Here is a 24,428-nt window from a genome sequence, read left to right as displayed (position 1 = left end):
GTTTAAAAGCATGCATACTGAAGCACTTATATTATTAAGTATTGGACATTTATGTGACAACGAATACGTTTGTGAAAAGCATCTAGCTCTCTCTTTAATAATCAATGCACCTTAATCATTTAATCAAGAAAAATGTGTCACGACAGACATCCTGATTGATGTTGATTGCTTCAAACTAATTAACAACTGCCTGCAATTTTTTCCAGGCCATTTTATAACAGGAACAGATGCAAGTCTGTCAAGTCAAGTCTGTCATTTATTGTAAACGAAATATAAAATTGTAGCACAAAATGCACAGGACAGTGTCACACGTTGCACACTTTGGCACAAAAAGTAGGTCAACCAGTAGTGCATGTAGCAATCAGCACCATTAATGTTATTAGATGCAGTAGGTCTGAGTGACAACAGAATGATGAAAAAAATTCAACAAAACAACAGTGACGTATGTAACCCTTATGCTTATTAAGCCAAAATAGATTGTGTGTCATAAGGCCAAACCTGACTAACATTCATTCAACACTGACTAGCTTTTGCATGGGACTTTATCAACATCTTGGTTATTTACATCACCTGGAGGTTTAAAATAATACAATCGTTGTAACATCTCTTGCTTTTAATAATGATTTCATGATTTACTTCATTATCAGCATTTTATTGTACATTACGTCTCAAAAGCTTGGGGTCTGCAACATTCTTCAAAATTTATTTCTGTAATGCAAAGCTGAATTTAAAACATTTGTTTGTAACTTAAATGTCACTTTTGATCAATTTAATGCGTCCTTCTTTAATAAATGCATTAATGCATTCATTTGTCAATGTCATTACAAATGGTAATGACAGTGGTGTGCGTGTAAACACACCTTGAACAACGTATGAAGACATAAGAGAAAGACAAACCTAACAGAAGAAAACACAAAAGATAGCTATGAGGAAAAACAGCCCCATCGTGCCCTACAGCCCAAATCATCTGATCGAGTGAGCAGAGCAAGGGTTCAACAAACCGTACACGCACGAACACGCATGTCACCAGAAAACTAAACACAGTGTAGTGAGTGATGGTGCAGACACTCCTGGTCCAATTTCTACTAATTGGCTAGCTTCCACTCGCTGCCTCTCCAATAATCGGCTCTCTGGGCAACAACGACATCACTTTCCCCAGGGTGCACCACAGCTGAGCACACACACACACACACACACACACACACAAACACAACGGCACCCAGAGCCCGGGACCTCTTCAAAAGAAAAGCCAAGCAGTTCAGGGCTGAGGTCGGTGCAGCCAATAAGAGCCAGGTGTGCAGTGCGTTTGATGTGCTGTACAATAGAAGAGAGATTCAACCTGCCCATCTCTCTCTTTCTCACACAAACACCAGCTAAATGTGAAACCTGAACCACGTGGGCCGGGAAACAACGATCCGCATACGTTGGGCGCATAATAAGTGATTATTTTACTCAGTCATGATTTGTCAGGCCGATAGTTTGGATTCGAGCGCCTACACCTGAGAAAGGACAAAGAGAGAAGGCTCCGAGGCTGGTGTGAGACAGTTTCTGTAAACAAGCACCAAACACACACAAAACCTTGTGAAACGCAGACTTGAAACGTACACCTCACACGCCCCCCCGCGAACTGGTTCTTCCACATTCACGAATCCGCAAAGAGAACGGTACCTCTCCGCCACATCCATGTTTAACAAGCAGCCAGAAGCTGTGGGACCAGTTCTAGGACACGTTGGAGGACGAAAAGCTTCTGATACGAGCAGCTAAAATCAGCCTTACCAGTTTCTATGATGTTATTTGCATTTGATCTTGCCTTTCAATCTGTGTGGGCGATCAGTAAAATTGACGATATCCACCTGATCACTCACAAAGCATGCTGCGAATCGTGTAACTGTACACCTTTACTCAGAGGTTCATGCCACCAGGAACAACAATTCACTGCGTGCTTGAAGCCAACATGAAAGATTTCATTTCCACAGCGCGACGTTCACTAAAGTTCAAAAGCTTGCGTCAGAACTTTAATAAGAAGAAATGCTTTTTGAGCAGCAAATCAGCACGTTAGAATGATTTCTGAAGGATCATGTGACACTGAAGACTGGAGTAATGATGCTGAAAATTCAACTGCCATCACAGGAATAAACTGCATTTTAAAATATTCAAATTGATAAAACAAGTAAAAAATTGTTTTACATTTTTTAATCAAATAAATGCAGCCATGATAAGCAGCGGATGGCGATATACAAGTAGACACAATTAAGCGGTAGAAATTTCTCAACCGGCAGATATTTTGAATAACAAGTGATTTTAAGATTGAAATCAGCAGCAAAAGGGATCATTTTAACTATACGTTTCTGAGCTCTGTCAGAGAGGCATACGCACATGAAGACAGTGCTCATAGAGGATTAAACGTTATGCCCCGTCCACACAAATCGCAATTATTTTCAAAACTGAAGAAAAAAATTAAAAAGATTATTGTGAGTTTTTAATCTCACAATTCAAACTTTTTTTAAAGTCGCAATTACCTTTTTATTTTTTATTCAGTCGAGGAAACGGGCTTCCGTATACGTGACATCAGCAGCAGTGGACAATTGTTTAAAAGATTACAAAGACATACTAAATAAATTAGAAGAAAAGAAAAAACAATGATAATTCAAAAAATAAAAGGGGGAAACATTGGGTGACATATACAGCTCGAACCCAGAATGCAAAGCAGGATGCAAAAGCCGCAGCGATGTGAGATGAGGGTGGCTGATAGAGGCTTTATTTCCCTGTAGGACTGGCAGTCAATGAATGACTGGTCTGTACTGCACCTTCAGAGAAAAGATGGGAGAGTAATACCTGAAAATAGAGAGGGCGATGCTAAACTAGGGCGGAATTTAGTGGGACAAGAGCTGGATACACACACACACACACACACACACACACAGAAGAACTAGTTTGGAACAGCAGCTCATCAAATTACATGCTACTCACAATTCAAAGTCATCAGAAAAAGCATTTAGATAAATATCTTTTTTTCTGAAAGTTTCAAATCAAACCCAACACATAAGGTCACCGTAACAGAGTATGCCTGATTATTCGCAAACCTAGCTCTGTTGTAATGCTAAACATTAAATAATACAGCATACACCACAAGCAGTTTTGAGGTCTGTATGATGTTCCTGAAAGTAATCTCTTCTATTAAACCGAGGCTACATTTATGTGACCAAGAATGCTGTAAAAAGAGCAATAAAAAACAATATTACTACATACTGACAACAATAGTGTCACATGATCCTTTAGAAATCATTCTAACATGCTCATCTGATGCTCGAGAAGCATTTCTTGTCATTAACGTTTAACATTTTTGATGAATAAAAGTTTACAATGAAAGGCAATTGAAAATAAATCCTTAGTAACATTATAAATGTCTTTTCTGCCAATTGCATGCTTGATGAATAAAACCGTTTTGGTTATTGTATAATATTTTGCTGCATCATGCATGGTACTGTAGCTCCAAAACTACAGAAAAATGCGTTTTAAATACATTATTTGTGTTCTGTCTGGCTGCAATTGTGTCATGCAACATTTTCAGATTCAATGGACAAAAAACTTGGTCAAGACACGGTAAAGGACACTAGAAATGGCACACTATTTTGATTAGCAAGCTAACAAAACGCAGTTTCATCAGCAGTATTGCTACGGTACCTATACTCAAGTCAACAAGCACACGATTTAGATGATGTCTCATAAGTAGAAGAAAGAATCAACAAGGAAAGAGTTAAATTCTCAATAAGGAGCTTGTCACATGACAACCTAGACATTATTATGACAGCAAACATCAACTCCAAATGTGTAAACATTACCCATATCACTCCGTTCTTCCTCGACGTGCACGCTATCAGATTAGCTTTCGTTCTCTCACACACGCACACTAATTTCAGTCAATGAAGAGGTGAAAGGTTAAGAGATTCGGGAGGTCTGGCTCAACGGCAGCAGTGGACAGAAACATGAAATCAATCGCCTTAAAGAAACGATCGCTCCGAGTGTTACTTATTAAAATGGTTTGACTTGAGTCAGCTGAGCAGGACTCCTAAAGCAAACATAGATTTTACATAGAAGTGTACAAAAGACAACGGCAAATAGGATGTAGCCTCCCCACACCCACAGTTCAAGCGGTCAGCTGAGCTTTACACGCCTGTCACATCACAGCAAGTCTCCGAACACGGGCAGCTAAAGCCAGCAAAAGAACATCACACCGCTAGAATCTGGATCACGAGAGCACCGTTTCAAGTGTCCAATATAAAGCCGGATAGCTCCTTTACACTACAGAGAAGGGTCAGCCTCAGATTTGAAGGGGGTTGTCATGGGAACATTGAGCGTTAAAGTCCATTTATGTTTTAATTAAAGGCCAGCAGGCGCAATCAGAGGACCACACAGACGTTTCATGACAATCACGCTCTCATCCACTGGCCTCCTGGGTCAGGAATAAACCGTAATATATGACAAGGCAGTTTCAACAACAAAATGTTATACGTAACATTGCCTTGAGCCTGACAAAAAAAAAAAAAGTAGGCATATCCATCGATATCATGCAATAAGCAGGTGTATTACAAATAAGAACATATCTAATAAAATCAAGATTTTATCTTTAAAAAATGTGTGTATTTTCAATCAAATAAATGCAGCCTTGATTCTTCTTGATTCGATCAAACAAATGAGCCTTGAAAAAAATAGTTCCAAACAAAAAAAAAAACATACTTTTATAAATTAACGTCTTACTTTGAAGGCTGTTATTGTGTTTTGACCAGCATCTGTACAAAAGTGTGCCTACAAACAAAGCGTTCTTCATATCTCTGACAAACACCAACACAGGAAGCAGAGTCAGCAAACCAAAGTGAATCGGCAAGTGGCCAATTTGGGACCAAACTTCACTTGTTAAAAAGACAAGACAGCGCCACTGGACTTTCGTTCTAATCTTAGCTTTCAGTATGAAGAATTCAGATTTTAAGGGCGTGTTCTTCAAGCAATTACCTAAACAACATGATAGAAAACAAAGGCCACAGCCGTTCTCAGCCACCTCACCTGTTGAGTCACACTGATGATTCCAGCATGACTAATACAGGCAAACGACCATTTGAGAGAACGAGCATATCGGCTCATAACAACACTGGCTGTACTTAAACATTCACGGATGAAGAACACTTTATCATTAAAAGCGTCTTATACTTCCTTACAGTTATCGAGGGAGATAAGAACAATGCCACCAACTGAAGAGGGAGTGTTAAAGGTGCATGCTGTGTTTTTTTGCTGATGTGCATAAAACCTTGTTACAGGACTAGATGTACCAGCATCAATGTCGTCTTACACAGCTGTAGGTTTTGCCTACTAAAAACCTGGCTTGAAATCAGTGTCAGTTTATTTTATCGGTTTTGTTCAATCTGCACTTGAACTGAAAGCTCTTACAGCTAGGACAGAGCTCCAAGGATTACAGCCGAATTCATCCAGAATGAAGCCGTGACAGTACACTTTTACATTTTGCGTAGACAACATCAGTAGCACCTAATTATGAAAAATTCACACAGTTGCTATACAGCTGCTAAGGTGTTCAGAGTACTTAAAGTTACTAGTTATTTGTACATAGAGCTGGAGAGTCATACCCTTTCAAAAAGTATGCTTTTGTACTTTAATTTGCTATTTACTACCTAAAATGTGTGTATTATTACCTTAAAGGTACATATTAAAAGGTACCGTGCCAGAAGAATTTATTTTTATTTATTACAATAATTATAATAATTACAACTACAACAATAGGTGCATAAATAATACATAATTTATAAGTTAATTATAAACCAAGGAAGCTACATAAAAGTTTAATTAATAATGTTTACAAATATTAAAAAATAAAATGCAGCTCATGTTCTCACGCTCAAGACGACACCATTTTCAAGAAAAAAAAATTTTGGTCAATAATTTACATAATGGTCTGGCTGAGGGTCTGAAAAGTTTTGAAAACGGCTTTTAAAGTGCAAGTTTGTGTGTCCGTAAACTAAAAAAAATTCACATATTATGTGTTCGGTTTATAATTACGGGTGCAGATGAGAGGTCTTTTTACAAAGTGACAAAAAAAGTTTTCATGTAAAAAGAAACGGCGAATGAAAGATAAAAAGCACTACATTAATGAAAAAAGGCAGTCTGGTCACACATGAATGGGTTCTACACTCTTTCATTGAAGTATTGGGGGGGTTTTATCTTGAATACGGTATTTGCTTTGCATTATACAGGCTTTTTTTGGCTCGATTTTTCTAATTCACACTCATAGCACAAATGCTTGCAACGAAGCTCGCCGTGTTAGAAGCTGTGAAAAATCCTTAACCCCCGAAGTAACAGCTACACTACTAGCTTGCCTCGGCTGCATGGATCTCATCATCTGCGTTTCAGGCTGTAATTGAACTCACGGCTCCCGCATGTAGGACAGTGCTCCAAAGATAGATCTTTATTGAGCCGAGTTCATCCAGAGTGAAGCCAAAAACCTCACTCTGGCACGGACCTCTCGCTGATAACACAGGTAGCAATTAGCAGCGCAGTGTGTCTTAAAAGCGTGGGTTACAGCTCAGCGTGGGGCCAGGGCTCCGGTACGAATACGAGGACCACAGCTCAGACAGTAAAAGTGATGATGTCATCGGGTTCAAGCAGGGAAACAAGTGCAGCGCTGGATCAGACCTCACACACACACACACATCTCAACGCTGAAACACAGCTATCTCTCCAGCCAAGCCTGTTTAATCTGGTGAGATTTCTCTCCGGCTCGACTCGGGTGACTTTGACCAGAGGGTGTGGTCGTGCAGGTCTGCTGTTGATGCAGGGAGTGAACACAAACAAAAGTGCCTTCACAACTTAATTACACATCAACCAGCTGAATTAAAGAGGTGGCAGTTTCTCACACTCAGGGCAGATCCTAACTAACTAATAATCTGCAGCAAAAGGAGCGTATTGTGAGAAAATCTAGAAGATTAAATGTCCGTAGAGTTTATTTAGCGTGATCATATTGTGACTGAAACATTTAAAAAACAACAACAACATTTAAACCATATTATCAGAGTGCATATTACTAGAATATTAGCCGTTCTTAATGCTAATTAAGCAGATGTTAATTCCTTATTCTACATTCTTAATCCTACACAATACCTAAACTCAACAACTACTTTACTAATATTAATAAGCAGCAAATTAAGAAGATTTGATAAAAAAGTTGTAGTTACTAGTTAAACGTTGATACCTATTCTAAGGAGTTAAGGAGTTGTAAGTCGTAAACCGAACCGACCGGTCGTGAGGTGTATCGCAACATTGCAAACTTTGATTTGAACCAAAAAGAATGAGGGAAAGTGTATGCATTTGAACATCTGCCAAAACGAACGAGGGAAAGAACTACAAAGCGCTGAGATTAAAATCACACCAAAAAAAAACAAAAAACACAGAAATATAAAAACAGATATAAAAACGCTATTTACATTATATGCAATTAATCTCATCTAAAACAAAACTTTGATATACCTGTGTGTGTAGTGTACTTTGTAAATTAATAATGTGTATATAAATGCACACACAAAGCACGTATCTTGAAATTATTTACATTATGTTAATTAATTTTATATTATACATGAATATATACATTTTTAATATTAATAGATGTTTAATATTAATTATTTATTAACATATTTTCCTTAAATAAATACATCCATGTTTGTGTACTCGCATACACATAACAAGCATTACAGTACACAAGTACATTAAGTAAACAAAAATAATAATAATATTTTTGATGTGATAAATTGCGATTAATCAGCACTATATATTAACAAGGCATTTTACATTTATTGCAAGCATGCACAGTGACTCACAGGACCGGGTAACTGCTACATTGTTGTTTAGGTGATATTTGGCTACTCTCTGATTGGTTTAGATGTCCCTGCAGAATCATGGGTTATGTAGTTTCCCCTATTTTAACGTTGTTACTAAAGCAAACAGGTGTTATGATATTATAGGCACAAAAAACATTGTTAGAAATGAAAAGGCTAATACATTTTTAACTACATTGAACTTTTAGCAATATTTATCAAAGTGTTTATTTTCTCACCTTGTTATCCCATTTTTTTTGCACCAAGCAATGCATTCTATACGGCTAAAACCATCACGCAGAGATGCAAACGCACAGCTCTACATCACGCTCTTTATTTAAGATATATTAGTTATTCGTGACTTCTCTTAATACAATAAACTTAGAAAACACAGAGGTCACGCTACGCAATCGAAACTCGTTTGCAGTTGAAAATTACAGACTGCAGACCGAAGATTACATTACTCATGCAAACAAAAAACATCTTTAATTATCTTCTAATTCTCCACCCGTTTCGGAGCTAAACGTTGAGTGAGGAGAACCGTTAAATCTAGGTCTGCAGCCTGTGCTCTCGCTCACGATGACTCTAAACGGGCTCAAGTACTAAAGCAAGCGCAGGAATGCAGACTTACAATCTGAATTAACAGTGGTTCATTAGGCGAACACAATGGGGCTTTTTAAAAACAATCCAAGGACACACAAACACACTCACTACCCCGTCCGCTGCACCCAGCAAGAAAAACATCTTTTACGTGCGAGTTTCAATTCGCAGGCCAGTGAGCTGTTCGCGAGCACCTCACCGTACGCCGAGGTCCTTCTCATCCGAGTGTGAAGGGGAGACTGAGATTATACGCCGTGCGCCATAGGCCGAGTGATGCACAAGCTAGGCCTAATGAAAAAATATTCTCATGCTGGCTTTAAAATCCCCAAAACAATTGCTGGTGTAGACTACAAGAGCAAAAGAGAAAAATTGCAACAAACGTATGCAAGGCTGCACGGGCACGGTGGGAAACTAATTGAGTTGAAAAATGACTTTGACATTAACCATTCGGTTGTTACATATTAAAATGCATATTTTGGACACTGGAACTGTGTCTCGGACCATACAGGCAGAGCGATTGTTTTGGTTTTTTCCATGAACAGGTAAAGCTTGAGATTTTGGCCTATTTTGCTTCTGTAAGCTTTATTCTGACTAGCGGAGAGAAAACATTCAAGATGCACATTTAAGTGTTTATTTGGTGACACTTCATACATTTGCATTAGTAGGTTTTAATTACGGCCCGCATCTTTGAAGGCTTTTTTCTCAAAAATGTAGAAACATCCACTCGACACCTAAACACAACAAACTTCACATTTTCATTTTTATTATTTTATTTAATTATATATATATATATATATATATATATATATATATATATATATATATATATATATATATATATATATATAATTTTTTAATTTTAATATTAATTATATTAATTAATTCATTCATTATTAATTATATTAATATTTTAAATATTTATTTTTACTGACAGAACCAACTGAAGAAAAAGCCTTGTTCGATATACTCAACATATAAATTCCGTACCTGACTCCTGCTATTTAAAATCAATGCATATTTCATCCTGTTTTAACTTTAAAATGTTTACACTTTAACGAGCAGCAGCGGAAGTGGTGCCATGACGTCACACCGCAGGACGCTGCCGTCACTGCTCGACGTCACGTCGGCTTATACGCCTCTTTAATATCTCCAAAGCATGCTAGGGGTTTTGGCCATTCTCAACCTTCGGCTCTGTCAGAAACCAAGACGTCCTGCGTCTAAGTGCTCTCGTGGGTGTGTTAACAAAAGGGCTCGTGAATGTGGGCGTGCGCGCGCCTCATGACACATAGGCGCACAAAACACATATAGGCTATTCATATTCAGCTCAAAACTGCGTTTCGTCCCATCATATCATAATTCCCAGACAACAACATGTCTACTGCATGGATTAAGCCCGCATGGAAAATGATCACGGGCACATGCATCCTCTCTCACATTAAAGCATAGCTCGTTTTATCCAGGTGTTTTTATTTTTAAAATTACTTACAGTTATTACTTTTATAATTATATTTATAACATTTTGTGACAGCTTGGTCTTCACAAGATTGTACATACTAAAAATTAATAAAATTATTCGCGTTTTATCACTGCCAAATGGGAGGAAAACACACTTTTAGACCTCGGATGTGACTGTTGATTTATCAAGGCTATAATTTAAGGACCAGACTTAATGTTTATCCTAGCAAGACACCGCTGGACGAGCAGCAGCAGCTGCTTTCCACCTCTCATACGGTCTTTGTGTTGTGAAAAAACGCTGAGTTTACACGCCGTTCACCTTCACACATGCTTCCCTCCGCAGTCACCGAACAATGAGCAAACGCTGGCCCAAAAAGACACAGGTGAGGGACAGAACAGCACAGGATTTGAGCAGGAAACAGAAATACATTAGACACGAGCGGCTGTGTCTCATAACCCAGCGAGCTGCATAGCTAAACTGTATTTTTTTGGCGGGGGGTGGGGGGGTTAGCATATTTTGCGCAGTTTTGGGTTACGATGCTGTTAAAGCGACTCAGAAGAAAAACAAACGCGACCTAAGTAGGCAGCTCGCTAGGGGTTGACGCACGGCCGCTGTATTTACCTGCATTGCCGTAAGATTTCGCCAGAAGCCACCCAACACTGGCGCAGATTTTGGCTCTGGGCAAATCGTACTGATCCAATGGCTTTATATCCGGGACCACGAAAGTCTTCCTCATTGCATTCGAGTCCACCATAGCAGGTCCGAAACAGAAAAAAAAAACAGAGGAAGGCGATGCGGTGAGCAGTGAAACAAAATCAAACAGTCATCCTCTCCTTTCACGCGACCACAGCATTGGGACTGAGAAAGGCCGACGTTCAGGGGAGCAATCCAGAGGAAAAAATATAGGAATTTGCAATTTAATCCTCTCTATGTCTTCTTTTCCTACGTGTGGGTGTGTTTTGATCTGTCGGAGCGACTGATTCGGCCGTGTTCCCCGGGATGTTTCACTATTTTCGACGCCGCTTCAGAGTCCACATCCCTCTGGCTGATACGCTCCGTAAGCGTCTGATTTCCAGGTACTCCATACTCCTGTCAATCATCGCGCCGGGCGTCCAATCAGCTATCAGAATTTAGGACACAAGGCTGAGGGGGGCGGGGCTAGGAATGTGAACTCGAGCAGCAGGTAAGAAGGCGCTTTAACTCATGGAAACAGGTGCAGGACAGGTAGAACTTGCCCAGAAGGGTGCGAAGGGGAAGTATTAGTCATTATGAACAGCGCAATGCATGTAATAGTCACGGTGTTACAATGCTAAACTGAGTAAAGTTAACTGCACTAGTTTACTTGGGTTTTTGGACAGAATTCTTGTATTTCTTTTACTGTCAAACGATTAATCGCATCCAAAAAAAAAAAAAAAATTCGTTTACGTAATATGTGCGTGTGTGTTTATTTATTCCGTGTATATAAATATAAGCATATGCAACATATATTTTAAAATAAATACATGTACATACTTTATTTTATACAGTTTTTTTCTCTTAAATGTATACATGCATGTATTTATATGTACATAATAAATATACACATCGCACACACATTTATAACGTAAATTAAATCTTTTATTTTGTGTGAGGTTAATCGTTTCACAGCACTAACGCGTTTGAGAAAAGGACGTATTTTGCTGCAAATGTGTATCCTATTATTTCACCTCACTCTGACCAGCGTGATGTTGTGGATATTTTATAAAATAACAATTGTTTAGGCCAGAGCTTGTCATCATCGAGCGGCTATCGAACCCTGTTAATCACCAAAACAATGTAAGCACTTGAGCATTAAGGACTTTTCACCAAAATTGAAACGTAAGAACAGCTCAGCTGTGGACAAACCTAACAGAGGACATAATTGAGCAACGGTGCAGCTCACATGATGTTAAAGAGACCACTGCTGTAACTTTGTAAGAAGATTAACTCGGAGAACTATTTTAATCTAATTAGGGAGGAACAGGGCATTTGCTTTTCTTCATTCTTCGGTTTTCCTTTTTTCGTTTGTAGTGGAAACAATGTTCAAAACGTACTGCGAATAAAATAAAATAAACCAATTATGGTCATTTATATAAACACAGACTGGAAAACTTCAAAAATAACGGTCAAATCACACTACAGACGGAATAAACTTTAAACTATAATGAAAGTTTACAGTGACATCACTGACTAAATGCGCCGTTTTCTTTTTTTTCTAAAACCTGGCATATTCCTCAAACCACAGCATTCAGATGCTTGCACAAACAAACATCTGAAAAGCTCCACCCATGTGTCCATGCAATTAAAGGCTGTGCCTTCAGATAGTTTACAGTATTGCAATCTGATAATAAATGATCTGGAGATGTCAGGCATGTTAATTGTTCTTTTAATATACAATAGAGAGGAGTAAGCAATCGAGAGCTTGATCATTTTATCCACCCAATGTCACGATGAACATACAGAAAAGCATATAAACGCTGCAAAGAATGACACCATGTGGTCTGAACTGGTATCGCTGCAGTGCAATAAGCCATTCACATGAATTCAGCACATTGCTATTCATTTCTCTGATTACTGAATCCAGGTGTTTTGTGATCATCTGTAAAAAAAGGAGCCAACTCAGTCATCCTTTAGTCCTCCGAAGACAGCAGTAGGGACAGACTTCTGCTCCAATTGTACCTCTGCAATAAACAATGTAAAATGATCAGACTACCAAAGTCAAGCAACTGTTCGAAGACACACCACTGAAAATCATCTGCAAAAGCAAACAAACAAACAAAAAAAAAAAACAATCATGCCACATCTGAACTAACCATCTGGTTCCCCATCCTCTGCATCCTCATCTTCATCATCAATGTCAATCTCATCTGGGTTAGCTTGTTTGGCCAGTTCGGCAAGTTCACTGCGAGAGGTGTCACTCCTATACAAAACCACACAAAGGTCAGGTGATGTAAATAGCACAATCGAAACTTCACTTTCAACAAGGGCAGAACCTTTCGATAAGCTCTTGAGCCGGCTTTGCTCTGACTGATCTGCGTGGTCTGCCTCAGACTAAGGCGCAGTGCATACCTGACGAAAAGGATCTTGTCTTTAGGCTTGGGTTTGTCCTGTTCTGCCTCTGCAGCCAGCTGTTGAGCCTTCTGCTCCAGCAGCTTCATGTCATCCACTCCGCTCTGCCCAGGAGCAAGATCTGACACTAAAACACAAGCAATTAAAAAGAGTTGAACCATACAAAGAAGAACTTATATGCTGTTATATAACCCCAATTTGCGGATTAATGCAGCACCTATTTGATTACCATCCTAACCTATTTTTTTTTTCATTATATATATATATATATATATATATTTTTTTTTTTTATGACTAACTGTAAATTCATTTATACACCTATAATTCATATATACACATATGTCGTATATATATGTGTGTGTGTGTGTGTGTGTGTGTGTGTGTGTGTGTGGGTGTGTATGTGTGTGTGCGCGCTTGTGTTCCTTATAACACTGACGAATCATGCCTATTTTTTTTTAAAAACAATCCATTTTGAGTTCTGGTTCGTTTTAATAAATGACGTACCTGTTCCAGTAGCATTGGTGGTTGCCTTGAGCATCTGAGAGGACATGAAGTTGACTTGCGTGTTGTATGTGGCCTGGACACTTCGTTTAATCCGCAGCATCTCACGGATGGTGTCCTCATTACCGTGGCGTATCTCAAACTCCTTCCACGTTTGCCAGAAATGAGCGGTCACCTGATTGAGAGATGCCAAGTCAGTCAAAATACAGGATCACGCACAACGTGAGCAAAGTAATGTAAGCCGGTAGAGAAAGATTTACCCTCGGATCACAGATCTGAGAGCAGTACGAGTAGATGGCCCTCGCTCTGTCGATCTCTCCGAGTTTGCTCTCCATGTCAGAGAAGCGCAGACACATGTCTCTGGCGTGTTCATCCGGCAGGACCTGCACCAACCAAATCAACTGATTATAGCACAAAACACATACCATTACACTTCCTGATATTTTTAAATGAGTGACAGCTGGTTTACCTCGATGGCTTTCTGATAGATGGCTCTTGTGTGAGTGACTCCGTAAATCTCTGCGGCCCGTTTGATGTAGATGTTGAACATTTGGTGTCTTTCCTCTGGTTCTACAGCTGCAGTGGCTCTCTCATACACAGCCATGGCATGTCGTGCCAGACCGTACTCCTCCTCCAGCTTAGCATACAGCAAGTAGATAGCTGTTAAACAAGAGGCATTAAATTAGGACCTGGGTTTCGTGCATTTACTCTTAATATCTTAAATGAATGCAGTTAATTTTGTGTTTTCTGTATTATTACTTTTTGCATATTTAGCAGGGCATCCATCCAGCGCTTGCTCGAATAGATCTCGTGCTCTCTCCAGTTTTTTGCCTCCATAACGGTCAATGAACTTGGTAAGGTACGTGTTCCAGATGTCATGAACATTAGGCCACTTAAAGAGGGCAATGCCACGCTCGTATGCCTTTCAATCAAATACAGATTAGTTTATAAATAGACAGATTTGTTAAACTGGAAAAAAAAAAAAAAAAAAAAACCTGGAGAAAAAAAAACAAGGTTATGCTAAATTCTTTTACCTTGAAACTATCCTCAAAGTAGTTGTGTTCTTCAAGAAACATGGCGTAGTTAATGATGATCTGAGGAGTGGCGATCCGGAGATCAATGATGCGATCGTACACTGCCTTTGTGGACTGACAAAATAAACATACAACATACATTAACATACAAATAGCAAGATCATACATACATGCACACTTACCCCCTCAATGAAAAGTAAACAATAAAGCTACAGACCTGGAACGTCCCAAGACTCTCTTCTAAGTCTGCAAGCATGGACCACACTTTCAGGGACTTGTACACTCGATTCTGCACTGGTTCTGATGAATCAAAATACTCTGCTTTTCTGGCTGGAATCGCTGTTGCTTTCTGAAAAGAAAAAGAATGTCAACATCTGGAAAACATTTGACGACGCGATCTCCAATTTATCCTTTGGCATGAAATGCACTTTTTCTATGATGCCAAGCAAACTTTGAAACTGGGCTGCAAAATGTCTTGACCCCATGACATTTAACAAACAAAACCAAAAAAAACTGCCAAAGCTATATAAAATGTTAAAGTAGTTATTAGTACACCCAAAAATTCTTTCTTCGATTTATTTTTCACCCTAATGCCGTTCTAAACTCATGCCTGGTTACAAATTTTCTTCAAAATATCTTCCTTTGTGTTCAGCAGAACACAATACAGATTTGGAACTACTAGGGGTAAGTAAATGATTTTTCACAGACTTAAAATTTTTGGATGAACTATACATTAAAACAACTGAAATATAAATAAAAACAATATTAACACAGTGGCTCTAAAGTAACACTTTGCTTCACCAAGGCATTACTGGTAATGTATAGTGGTCTCTTACCCTTAGTATACGCAAAGCTTGGTCGTAATTCTCATGTCTCAGCTCCATCTCTCCATATTCACACCACACTGCAGCGAGATCGTCCACCTGTTTGTAGTTCACCTTTGTGGCCTTCTCGAAGATAGTCCGAGCCTTGAAGTTCAATTGAAACAGTTAACCATCAGTTTAACCAACAAATCTACAAAGCTGCAGGTACAAGAGAAGCATCATACATCATCCAGCTGTTCATTATCCTCATAAAATCTGGCGAAGGACACCCAGAGACTGTGAGGTTTTCCTGTGGCTTTCATGGCATCTATGGTTTGCACAGCTTCTGTGTACGTGTTGATGATCTACAGGAAACAGCAGTGTAAATCACACGGTGGTCATGTTGAGACAAATATCAATTGATTTAAAAGATGTACATGATCTTTCCAACCTGCCGCGGCTGTCCCTCGTAGAGCTTGACTCTCTTGTGCCACTCGTGAACATTGTGAGGATTCTGACGCAGCAGCACGCTGTTTAACAAAAGCGGTCGTCTAGTTATCAGCAACTCAAAACGCGCCAATCGCAACTCCAAGTCAATGTCATCTACAGTGGGGAAAAATCAGGATTTATGTGAGACCAACATCAAGTATTATTTGCTTGATAGTTCTTCGGAGGAAAAATCTCGCACCCTCTTCATCTTGTCCCAGTTCAGATGTGGTCTCCATCTTGGCAGCAATCATGCTCTCCTCAAACTGTGCATAGCTGTCGAAAACCTGGGTGAAGTCTCGTACAGTGACAACGGTTAAGATGGCTTCCTCGTATACATCTCGAGCCTTGAAGAAGCAAGACAATGGTGTTGATTTATGCATGAGAAGGGTTAGTGTATACAGTAGTGTTATCAAAAATACTGATATTTCAATAAATATTGATACCGAAATATCTGAACGGTACCGATGCTAATTTCCCGAAGTATCGATATACAGATAATAGCTGAACGACATGTGACCACAGCGCCCGTTTCGTCTCATTCGCTCTGCTTGAGTATAGTAAGGGGCCGTTCACATGTGGATTCTTTTGCGCGCTCATGTTTGAGATTTCAAATGTAGACGCACAACTAAAATCTGTTCATCAAATAATGTTAATTTATTAACCGGCATTCAAATATTGATATTTTTCAAGGTATCGTATCGAAGTTAGAAATTCCAGTACCGTGACAACACTAGTATACAGAGTCTTAGATGTTGTATATTTGTTTTACCTTCTCAAAGTGTCCGCTGCGGATGTAGTAATCAGACAGAGAACACCAGAGCTTGCCAAGCTGGTCAGTAAAGCGAGTGAGACCTCCTCGGATAATCGCTCCCACTTTCAGTGAAGTCACCTTGTCCGGGTTTTGTGAGATGAGGTCACAGAGCTCGTGCCAGAGCTGTAAATACATTTACATCGTAGAATGAAAATTCAATTAACTGAATAGGGACCTAAGCAATTCTAATTCCTATAAGAATTATTAGTCTATTCGGATATTTTTTTTTTCTAATCTTGGATCATTGAAAGCAACCAAATCCTAATCTGCAACCTACATTTTTGTCTTCAAGCATGAATATGCCAGAAAAATGTAAACCTTTTTACACCGCATCATTTTGAATATGCAACATTTCTGCAATCTGTGCCAAATAGTTTTGGTGAGCATTTCAAAAACATAAAAATAAAAACTGCAATCCATCCCAAACTTCTGAATTGTAATATATTTAAACAGGTGGAAAAACTGCTGACCTGATAATTGGACTTTCCCTCTTTAGAAACAAAGTTTTCATCGTTGACCACAGCCGCCAATCGGATCGCAGCTTCATCAAGACGTCCGACTGAACGCAGGTAATCAATGTATTCCTCTGCATTCTCAGGTGACAACTACAAATAGGACCGGCTTTATTAAAATACACCTTAAAGCGCAAAGTTTGGCACGTCAACTAATACAGACAATCAAGCGTGTTTTTGGTTACCAGCATAATGTCTGTTATTTACCTTTAAGTAGCGGCGGTAAACACGAATAGCTGTTTCTGGGAGAGGCAAGTTACGGGCAAAGCGAAGATACAGAGGCCAGATGCGAGGATGCTGGGTAATGGGTAGCGCTCTTAACGCTCTATCGAAAGTCCGTCTGCTCCGTGTAATTTTGCACTGAGACACCATGAACTGGCAGTAGTCGATCCATATCCTCGGCATCTGAGAAGATTGTGAAAAAAAACCAATAGGTACACCTTCAGTTTGCTTTAAAAGGGCAACAGTCAAATCACAGCGCTGCAAATGTGAAAATGTAAAAAAAGTTACATTTACCTTATGCATAAACACAAGTGCTCTCTCATGGCAGTTGTTCACCTCCTCATATGCCGGATCTGTGACACATTTGCCTTTCACCTGTTTCCTTCTCTCTCGCAGGTAGTTATACCACAGCTTGTAACTGAGAAACACATAAGAAAACGGGCAAATCTATTTTAGGTTTCAAGCACAGGGGTTTCATTATAAGAGAACGAAAAGGTATGCACATACCTGCCGGGCAGCTCTTTTAAAGCTCTTTCATAGATCATATCAAGCATCGTTTTCGGAGCATTTTGCTTGTGCTCGATGTAACGCATCCAGCACTTGACTGAATACGGATTCCTGATGATTTCCTCTTCGTAAGGCAAATCATCATCTTCCTGCAACGTATACACGACTTTATTAATTACACGCTCAAAAAGATGTTTTAGGGACCAAAAAGTGTTTCGAGCTCATATTTGTTCGATTACAGTGGTTGTTTAATTGCTAATAAATACGTTAGTTTCTTGCGAAACGTTTATGCTAACTGACTCTTTTATCCATTCAATCTATTATTAAATGCGGGGTTAATCAACGCAAACGCCACAACAATAACGCACTTCATGTCGTGTTTGACAGGTAACAAATCACAGATGACAGTAAATGAAATATTAAAACATATTTGTTTTGTATTTTGCCATTTTATCCTCTCAGAGTTAGCAGGCTAATCACAGCTAGCTGAGAAAAGACTCACAAAATGTCACAAAACCGACTTAAAAGCGCAAATACATACGAATAAAACGTCTGCCTTTCCGCTAAGCGTCGGCATTTTCCTTTGCCGGAGAAAATTCGTTCAATATTTATTTTTAAAAACTCGAGAGTTATCTTTGACAAAACAAATACTTTCCCAACGTGTTGGGAACGCAGAGTACAAAAGCCCCGCCTTTTCCGAGTGAAGTCGATTCCTATTGGCTGTCGCTTCTTCTGACAGACGCTTGATGTTGTTTCAATTATTGCCCTGTAGGGGGAGCCTCCAGGACTAGGGCGGTTCAACGGATGGCGCTTTTGCAGGCTTTACAGCAAAAAAGTTTTATATTTCGTGTTCCCCTTCGCATACGATTTAATAGCTGCAAGTACAGTTTCTTAAAAGTATATTTTTAATCTAAATCGTAACATTGGCCACTTTTGAAAGGGGTCGTGCCCTGTGTAGTGAGTGCATGCACACAAACTGAATATACAATTTTAAGACAAGGAACACCAGGCAGAGCAAAGAGGAGCTCCAAACCTCCCCAAAAGAAAGAAGAAGAGACGCAGCATGGGTTACGGTTTCGTCACATACTCCTCACTCGATGATGCTGTTATAGCCACATCTGTAACTGGCCCTTGAGAACCGCTTTCTCCCATAGTGCAGAGGAAGCAAGACAGGCGAAGCGGCTTATGAAAGCCACTTCCTGTCACAGAATAGAACAAACGCTAATTTTGTGCAAATTTTAAAAACAGACGTGAAGCTTCACACAAATACATACGCATTTATTAAATTCACAAGAGAATTATCAGACACAGAAACAGCACAAGCCTATTTGATCATTCATCACAGCAGATAAAAAAACTGCAAAATAAACTCCAGTCAGTCAGTATGTTCAAACCCTGAGCCATGAAACAAAACCATACAGAATACATTTTTAAATGTTATTTTCCAACGTGAACATAGCTTATTTTAACATGCTAATTAAAACTTTTTTATTATTTTTCAAATCAAAACGTCAAATGCAACAAGTTTAGCTTTTTTGCAACACTGACATTCATCTAGGAGACGTAAAGTATATGAAAATAAATGAACATGTCCTATTTTTTCTTTTCTTTGCTTCCCTCTTTTTTCTCTTTCTTTCCACTACTCTTTCCTTTTCCTTTCTTAACCTCCTTGCTTGGCTCTGCTCTGCCCCGTACATTATTCTGCTGCGGCTGAGTGGCGTGGACTCTTTGGTTCAGAGAGATGTAGTCCTCATATGGGCCCATTGGACTAGCGAGGTCTCCTGGGTGTGGAGACGAGGGTCTTGAGTGTCCCTGACTGGCAGGGGACCTGTGAGGAGACGCAGACCTGGAGCGGTGCTGTCCAGGTGGGTTCACATTGAGAGAGAGTGGTCTGCCGGGTCTTGGGCTGAGAGGAATGACTATAGCCTCCCCCGGCTGGCCGATTGTGAGGAAGATTTCAGGAAATGGACATGGCTGGTTGTTTGCTCCCTGTGTCTGAAAGAGACAAAAATAAACTCACCAACGTCTATCGCTTGCTTAAAGTTTGTAAAAATGAAGTGTACTTTTGGCAAATACTGTTTAAAATAGCTATAAACATACACCATGAAGACGCCAGCTATATATATATATATATATATATATATATATATATATATATATATATATATATATATATATATATATAATGCAAGTCTTTTCTATACAAATAGACAAACTCAGACCTGGTTTTACAGACAGGGCTTAGACTAAGCCAGGATTAGGCCATAGTTCCTCGTCTGTGAAACCAGGTTATAAAAGTTCATAGTGACTATAAATATGACAAAAAACCAAAAACATAACATCTCTTGCACTACATTAATTCGCTTGAGGATCAGCAGGTCACTGAGTGACTGAATTCAATGAGATAGTTCACCCAAAACTGAAAACCGACCCTCATGTCATTTCGATCTTTTTTCAGTTCGTTTTGGAGTCCCGTTGACTTTCAAAATACTATGAAAAACTGAAACATTGTGACGTATTTTGGTCTGTTTTTCACAAAAGGCCATCAAATGACTTCAGAAGTGTGAAAGTGTAAAAACCGCAATGAATTTCGCAGTCGTCTTCTACCTACCTGATGTGGAGGGAAGCACATGGAAATTTGAAATGATATCTGCAAAGCAAAAGCATGCATCCAATTAATACCAACACGTTCAGTTGAATTTTTAGAAATGAAAAGCAAAAACGCAGGCTACACAGAATCGGTCACCTGTGCAGACAGCTCATCATGCAGTAATCCTTTGGGGGAAAATGAGGCCGATCTGGGGGGAGGCCTGGCAGGTGTGTCTGGTTCACTGACGCTCAGAGTGGGAGAGGAAGGTCTAGAACAAACTCTTTTGGGCGCAGCAGGTGACGCGGGGGTCAGGGTGATTTTAGGGGCTAGTGTTTGACTCTTCTCTCTTGTAGTTCCAGTGCTGGAGGTCTGGATGCCCGGCAGTGTGCCGAGCGCCACGCGCTGGTCATCCAGTCGTCTGCTCTGAAAGTTGGCCACTAGTTTGAAAAACTGCTCAGGATCTTCCACTGCATGGGACAAGTACAGCAGAGTGTGAGACATAAGGATAGCAGTGATAAGGAGCACGGTAAGCAGATTTGGTTACCTGTGGAACTAGAGTTTGGGTTCTTCGGAGAGGACGCAGTCTTTTTGAAGGGCTCAAATGAGCACCGCTGGTCATCCATTCGACGTTGCTGTGCATGATGCACCAGGGAAAAAAACTGGTCCTGATCAATACAAGTTTGTACCTGATGCAGAGAAAGAAAATAATGTACATTTCATTTGCATTTGATGTTCAGCAGCATTCTGCATTCACAGGAATATAGTCTGGTCACCAGATAAAAATTAATAGACAGCATGACACAGACTTAACATGTTTTATTTATTTTATTATACCAAGATTTGACATATATATATTTGTTATTTCATGCAATGAACCAGATTTACCCCAAATGCTAATTTTTATCCTAATGGACAACTAACAGGAAATATCAAATATCAAAAGTTTATTGTTCACACTAAGTATTGAAAAGCAATTTTTTATAATTTTTTTTTATCAATTTAAATTTAAATCTATACAGTACTAGTAGAAAGTTTAGATTTTTGTTATTTGGTTGTTTTTGTTGTTGTTTTGCAATTAATTCCTTTAATGAGATTAAATTCTTAAGAAATTATTCTGAATGTATAAAATTCAGATTTTACCATCACAGAAATAAAATGCATATTAAATTAATTAATTAAATATAATATAATTGTTTGCACAAGCTTCTTACAAAATATAAAAAAATATATTATTCAACTGACTGGTATTGTAAAATATATAAAATGTAAAATATATACAATTTCTGTGGTATCTTTGTCACTTTCAGTTGGTACTATTATGTTATAAATAATGTTTAAACCTATAAAGGTTATAAACCGTATTCAGAATTGTCTTCAGTGAATGCTGTCTGAATTGTTGGCAGCTCACCTCCGAGGCAGGGCTGAATGATCCCAAGCTCCGAGATGATTTAGTGGGTGAGCCTGATCCAGACAGGGATACGGGCTGAGAATGAGATTTCTTTGGGGGGGCAGGAGACCCCAGCTGGATTTTGGGAGCAGAGCAGCGCTGATCATCTATCCGAGAGCCCTGCCGAAGAGCAAATAATACAAGAGTGCATCGTTATCACAGAGTGCTTTTAAATTAATGATAGTCTATCCGGGTCCCTATTCCTGGGCATGTACCAATTATAGAAACAGGAGAACGCTAGCAAATGTTGATTAACATCTTAAAATAAGCCCCTTTTTTATGCTGGCCTATATTTGTGCTCTTGCCTTTGTTAAAGCCATGCGTAGTCTCACAAGTGTACCATCATTTCATTATTTTAAATAGAGTTCAATGTTTTATAAAACCGGGTTCCTTGACAAATCGTTTAAAATGGCAGCATTTATTTGAAATAGTAAACTGATGTATCATTACAAATGTCTTTACTGTCACTTTTGACCAATGCAATACATATTTACTAAATAAAATTGATTAATTAATAAAAAAATACAATTGACCCCGAAAGCGTGAACGGTAGCATATAATGCTTTAAAATGATGAAAGCAACTTCTCAACATTTTACTCGCCTGTATTCTGGAGACCATGCTGAAGAGCTGATCTGAATCTTGATCAGTCATGCCACGAGGAGGTTTCATCTCCGGCAGCTGGTTCAGCGTCGCCCGCTGGTCATCGAACCGCCGATTTTGGGTGTTAGCAACGAGTTTAAAAAACTTCTCGATATCTTGATCTGTTTGAAGAGCGAAGGGAAACAGAGAAACAGCATTGATTGCTCGCCGATTTGTAGCTGTTTGGTAAATCATCGCACATGACAGACTTACCTGACTGGCTGTTATCCGTATGTCCGTGTGATAAAGGGTTGATAGAACAGCGTTGTTCATCCATACGTCCACTTTGCGCTTTACTAACTAGATTTAACAGCTGGTCCTGATCACGCTGACGGATTTGAAACAAGAATACCAGGCTTTTATACTTTTTGAGAAAACGTATGACTGAAGTGGTCTATATATATAAGATTCGTACTCACTTCAAAACTTTCGTAGTCCATTCTGTCCTTGTCTGATATAGGGTTGAACGAGGCTGATCTGGTTGTGAGAGTGTTATAAGTGTCTGTATCAGCAGTCGTTGGAGGATTGAAGCTTGATCTTCTCACAGAGCCCTGAGTCCCGGGGGTCAAGCTCATTTTTGAAGGGTTGCGTCTTTTGAAACTCTACATGGCAGGTAAAAAAAATTCCTTCTCTAAGTTTTTTTATATATATCTATACGCACTAATAAAAAGCTAGGATTGATTTTCTCTCATATATTGGTCAATTTCACATATAACAGGATATTTTCAAATAGAAAGCAGCTTTTTCTTGTATCTAGCATCTTCACGTAGAACATTGAAAATATTTTTTATACAGCACATGTTATATATATTGCCTGGGAAACTCACATGCGCTCTGCTGACCATGCTGCAAATCTGATCAAAGTTTGTCTTGAGTACATTTCCATCTTTCGGGTCTTTGATGGTGAACGCCTCCATCCCTGGCAATGAGTTCAGGGTCACCCGTTGGTCGTCTAACCGCTGACTTTGACTCTTGACCAGGAACTGGAAAAAATCATCCGGATCTGGCGCAGAACGTGCGGAGGTCACGTAAATGTTACTTTTAAAGCGATATGTAGCATTGTCCATTCATGCACTGCTAAATTTCGACATCACAAAAATGGCTGTTTTCTCAAAATGATTTTTGTTTCTCCTGGACTGAGCCAGAAATCTCCACTTTAGCAGACTTATAGGGTGAAGGTAAATTAACCTTCAACACGTAAATTCATGTGTTAATGACAGTATCTGACCTGGGCTGTAGGCATGATCCTGCTGGTGTGTTGCGGGACCCAAGGTACAGCGCTGTTCATCGATTCTTCCACGCTGAGCTTTACTAACCAGGGAAAACAACTCATCCTGCTCGACTGACACTTGCTGTCGAAAACATTCAATTCCATTTTTTCTTTTACATTTTAACAGACAGTAGCACAAATTTACACAGAGATTCAAATGAATGAACTACTTGAAATTGAATTTAAAATAAAGTGTAAAATACCTCCATTTTGTCCGCCACAGACATCATCTCCAATTCTACAATCTTCATCTGGATTTTCTGCTTATTAAAATACCAATATCAGCGCATGCTTCTTCAAAACAAGTATTAATACTTCAGTCATGCTGCGGTTGAGTACTTGCGTACAAACTTATGAGAGAGCTTCTCTCTAGACTGAAGCGATGGATGGAGAGCTTTTAGAAGGTCTTAAGCTTTGAATATAAACCCACAGCCATTAGGAAACCTAGACGGGGGCCGTCTTTAATCCCAGATAAAACCAGTTAATCCTCTCTATCATACAGCCCGGATCTTTTATCATGGGAGACGACAATTATTTGAGCAGTGACATCAATATCTCTCAGCAGAGACCCGCTGACACCATCA

The 24,428-nt window shown here is 39.2% G+C and overlaps 3 protein-coding genes across 8 annotated transcripts in view; all 3 read right to left on the bottom strand.

Moving 5' to 3' along the window:
• Positions 1-11,009, bottom strand: part of camsap3 (calmodulin regulated spectrin-associated protein family, member 3) — a 31,414-nt gene extending 20,405 nt beyond the window's left edge. For all 6 annotated transcript variants that reach the window (XM_043235689.1, XM_043235690.1, XM_043235692.1 and 3 more), the window contains exon 1: positions 10,552-11,009. In XM_043235689.1, the coding sequence (XP_043091624.1) occupies positions 10,552-10,684 (133 nt within the window). In that variant the 5' untranslated portion in view covers positions 10,685-11,009. The remainder of the gene's footprint in view (positions 1-10,551) is intronic.
• Positions 11,010-12,318: 1,309 nt separating this feature from the next.
• xab2 (XPA binding protein 2) lies at positions 12,319-18,599 on the bottom strand. The gene is made up of 19 exons (XM_043235848.1): positions 18,438-18,599; positions 17,897-18,045; positions 17,684-17,807; positions 17,375-17,572; positions 17,126-17,260; positions 16,614-16,778; positions 16,044-16,188; positions 15,807-15,958; positions 15,601-15,720; positions 15,389-15,520; positions 14,770-14,901; positions 14,553-14,666; positions 14,278-14,440; positions 13,988-14,178; positions 13,779-13,901; positions 13,522-13,693; positions 13,018-13,144; positions 12,762-12,868; positions 12,319-12,629 (listed from the first exon to the last, which is right to left on the bottom strand). The coding sequence occupies exons 1-19, from the start codon at positions 18,471-18,473 to the stop codon at positions 12,568-12,570; spliced, it is 2,547 nt and encodes an 848-aa protein (XP_043091783.1). The 5' UTR covers positions 18,474-18,599; the 3' UTR covers positions 12,319-12,567.
• Positions 18,600-18,898: 299 nt separating this feature from the next.
• Positions 18,899-22,422, bottom strand: LOC122341842. The gene is made up of 5 exons (XM_043235489.1): positions 21,895-22,422; positions 21,031-21,172; positions 20,643-20,953; positions 20,508-20,546; positions 18,899-19,891 (listed from the first exon to the last, which is right to left on the bottom strand). The coding sequence occupies exons 2-5, from the start codon at positions 21,107-21,109 to the stop codon at positions 19,490-19,492; spliced, it is 831 nt and encodes a 276-aa protein (XP_043091424.1). The 5' UTR covers positions 21,110-21,172; positions 21,895-22,422; the 3' UTR covers positions 18,899-19,489.
• Between the last annotated feature and the right edge of the window lie 2,006 nt (positions 22,423-24,428).

Source organism: Puntigrus tetrazona, chromosome 3 (assembly GCF_018831695.1).
Source record: "Puntigrus tetrazona isolate hp1 chromosome 3, ASM1883169v1, whole genome shotgun sequence".
Taxonomy (NCBI): Eukaryota; Metazoa; Chordata; class Actinopteri; order Cypriniformes; family Cyprinidae; genus Puntigrus; species Puntigrus tetrazona.
Note: the sequence above shows the minus strand (reverse complement) of the source record. Positions and strands in the feature narration are given on the sequence as shown.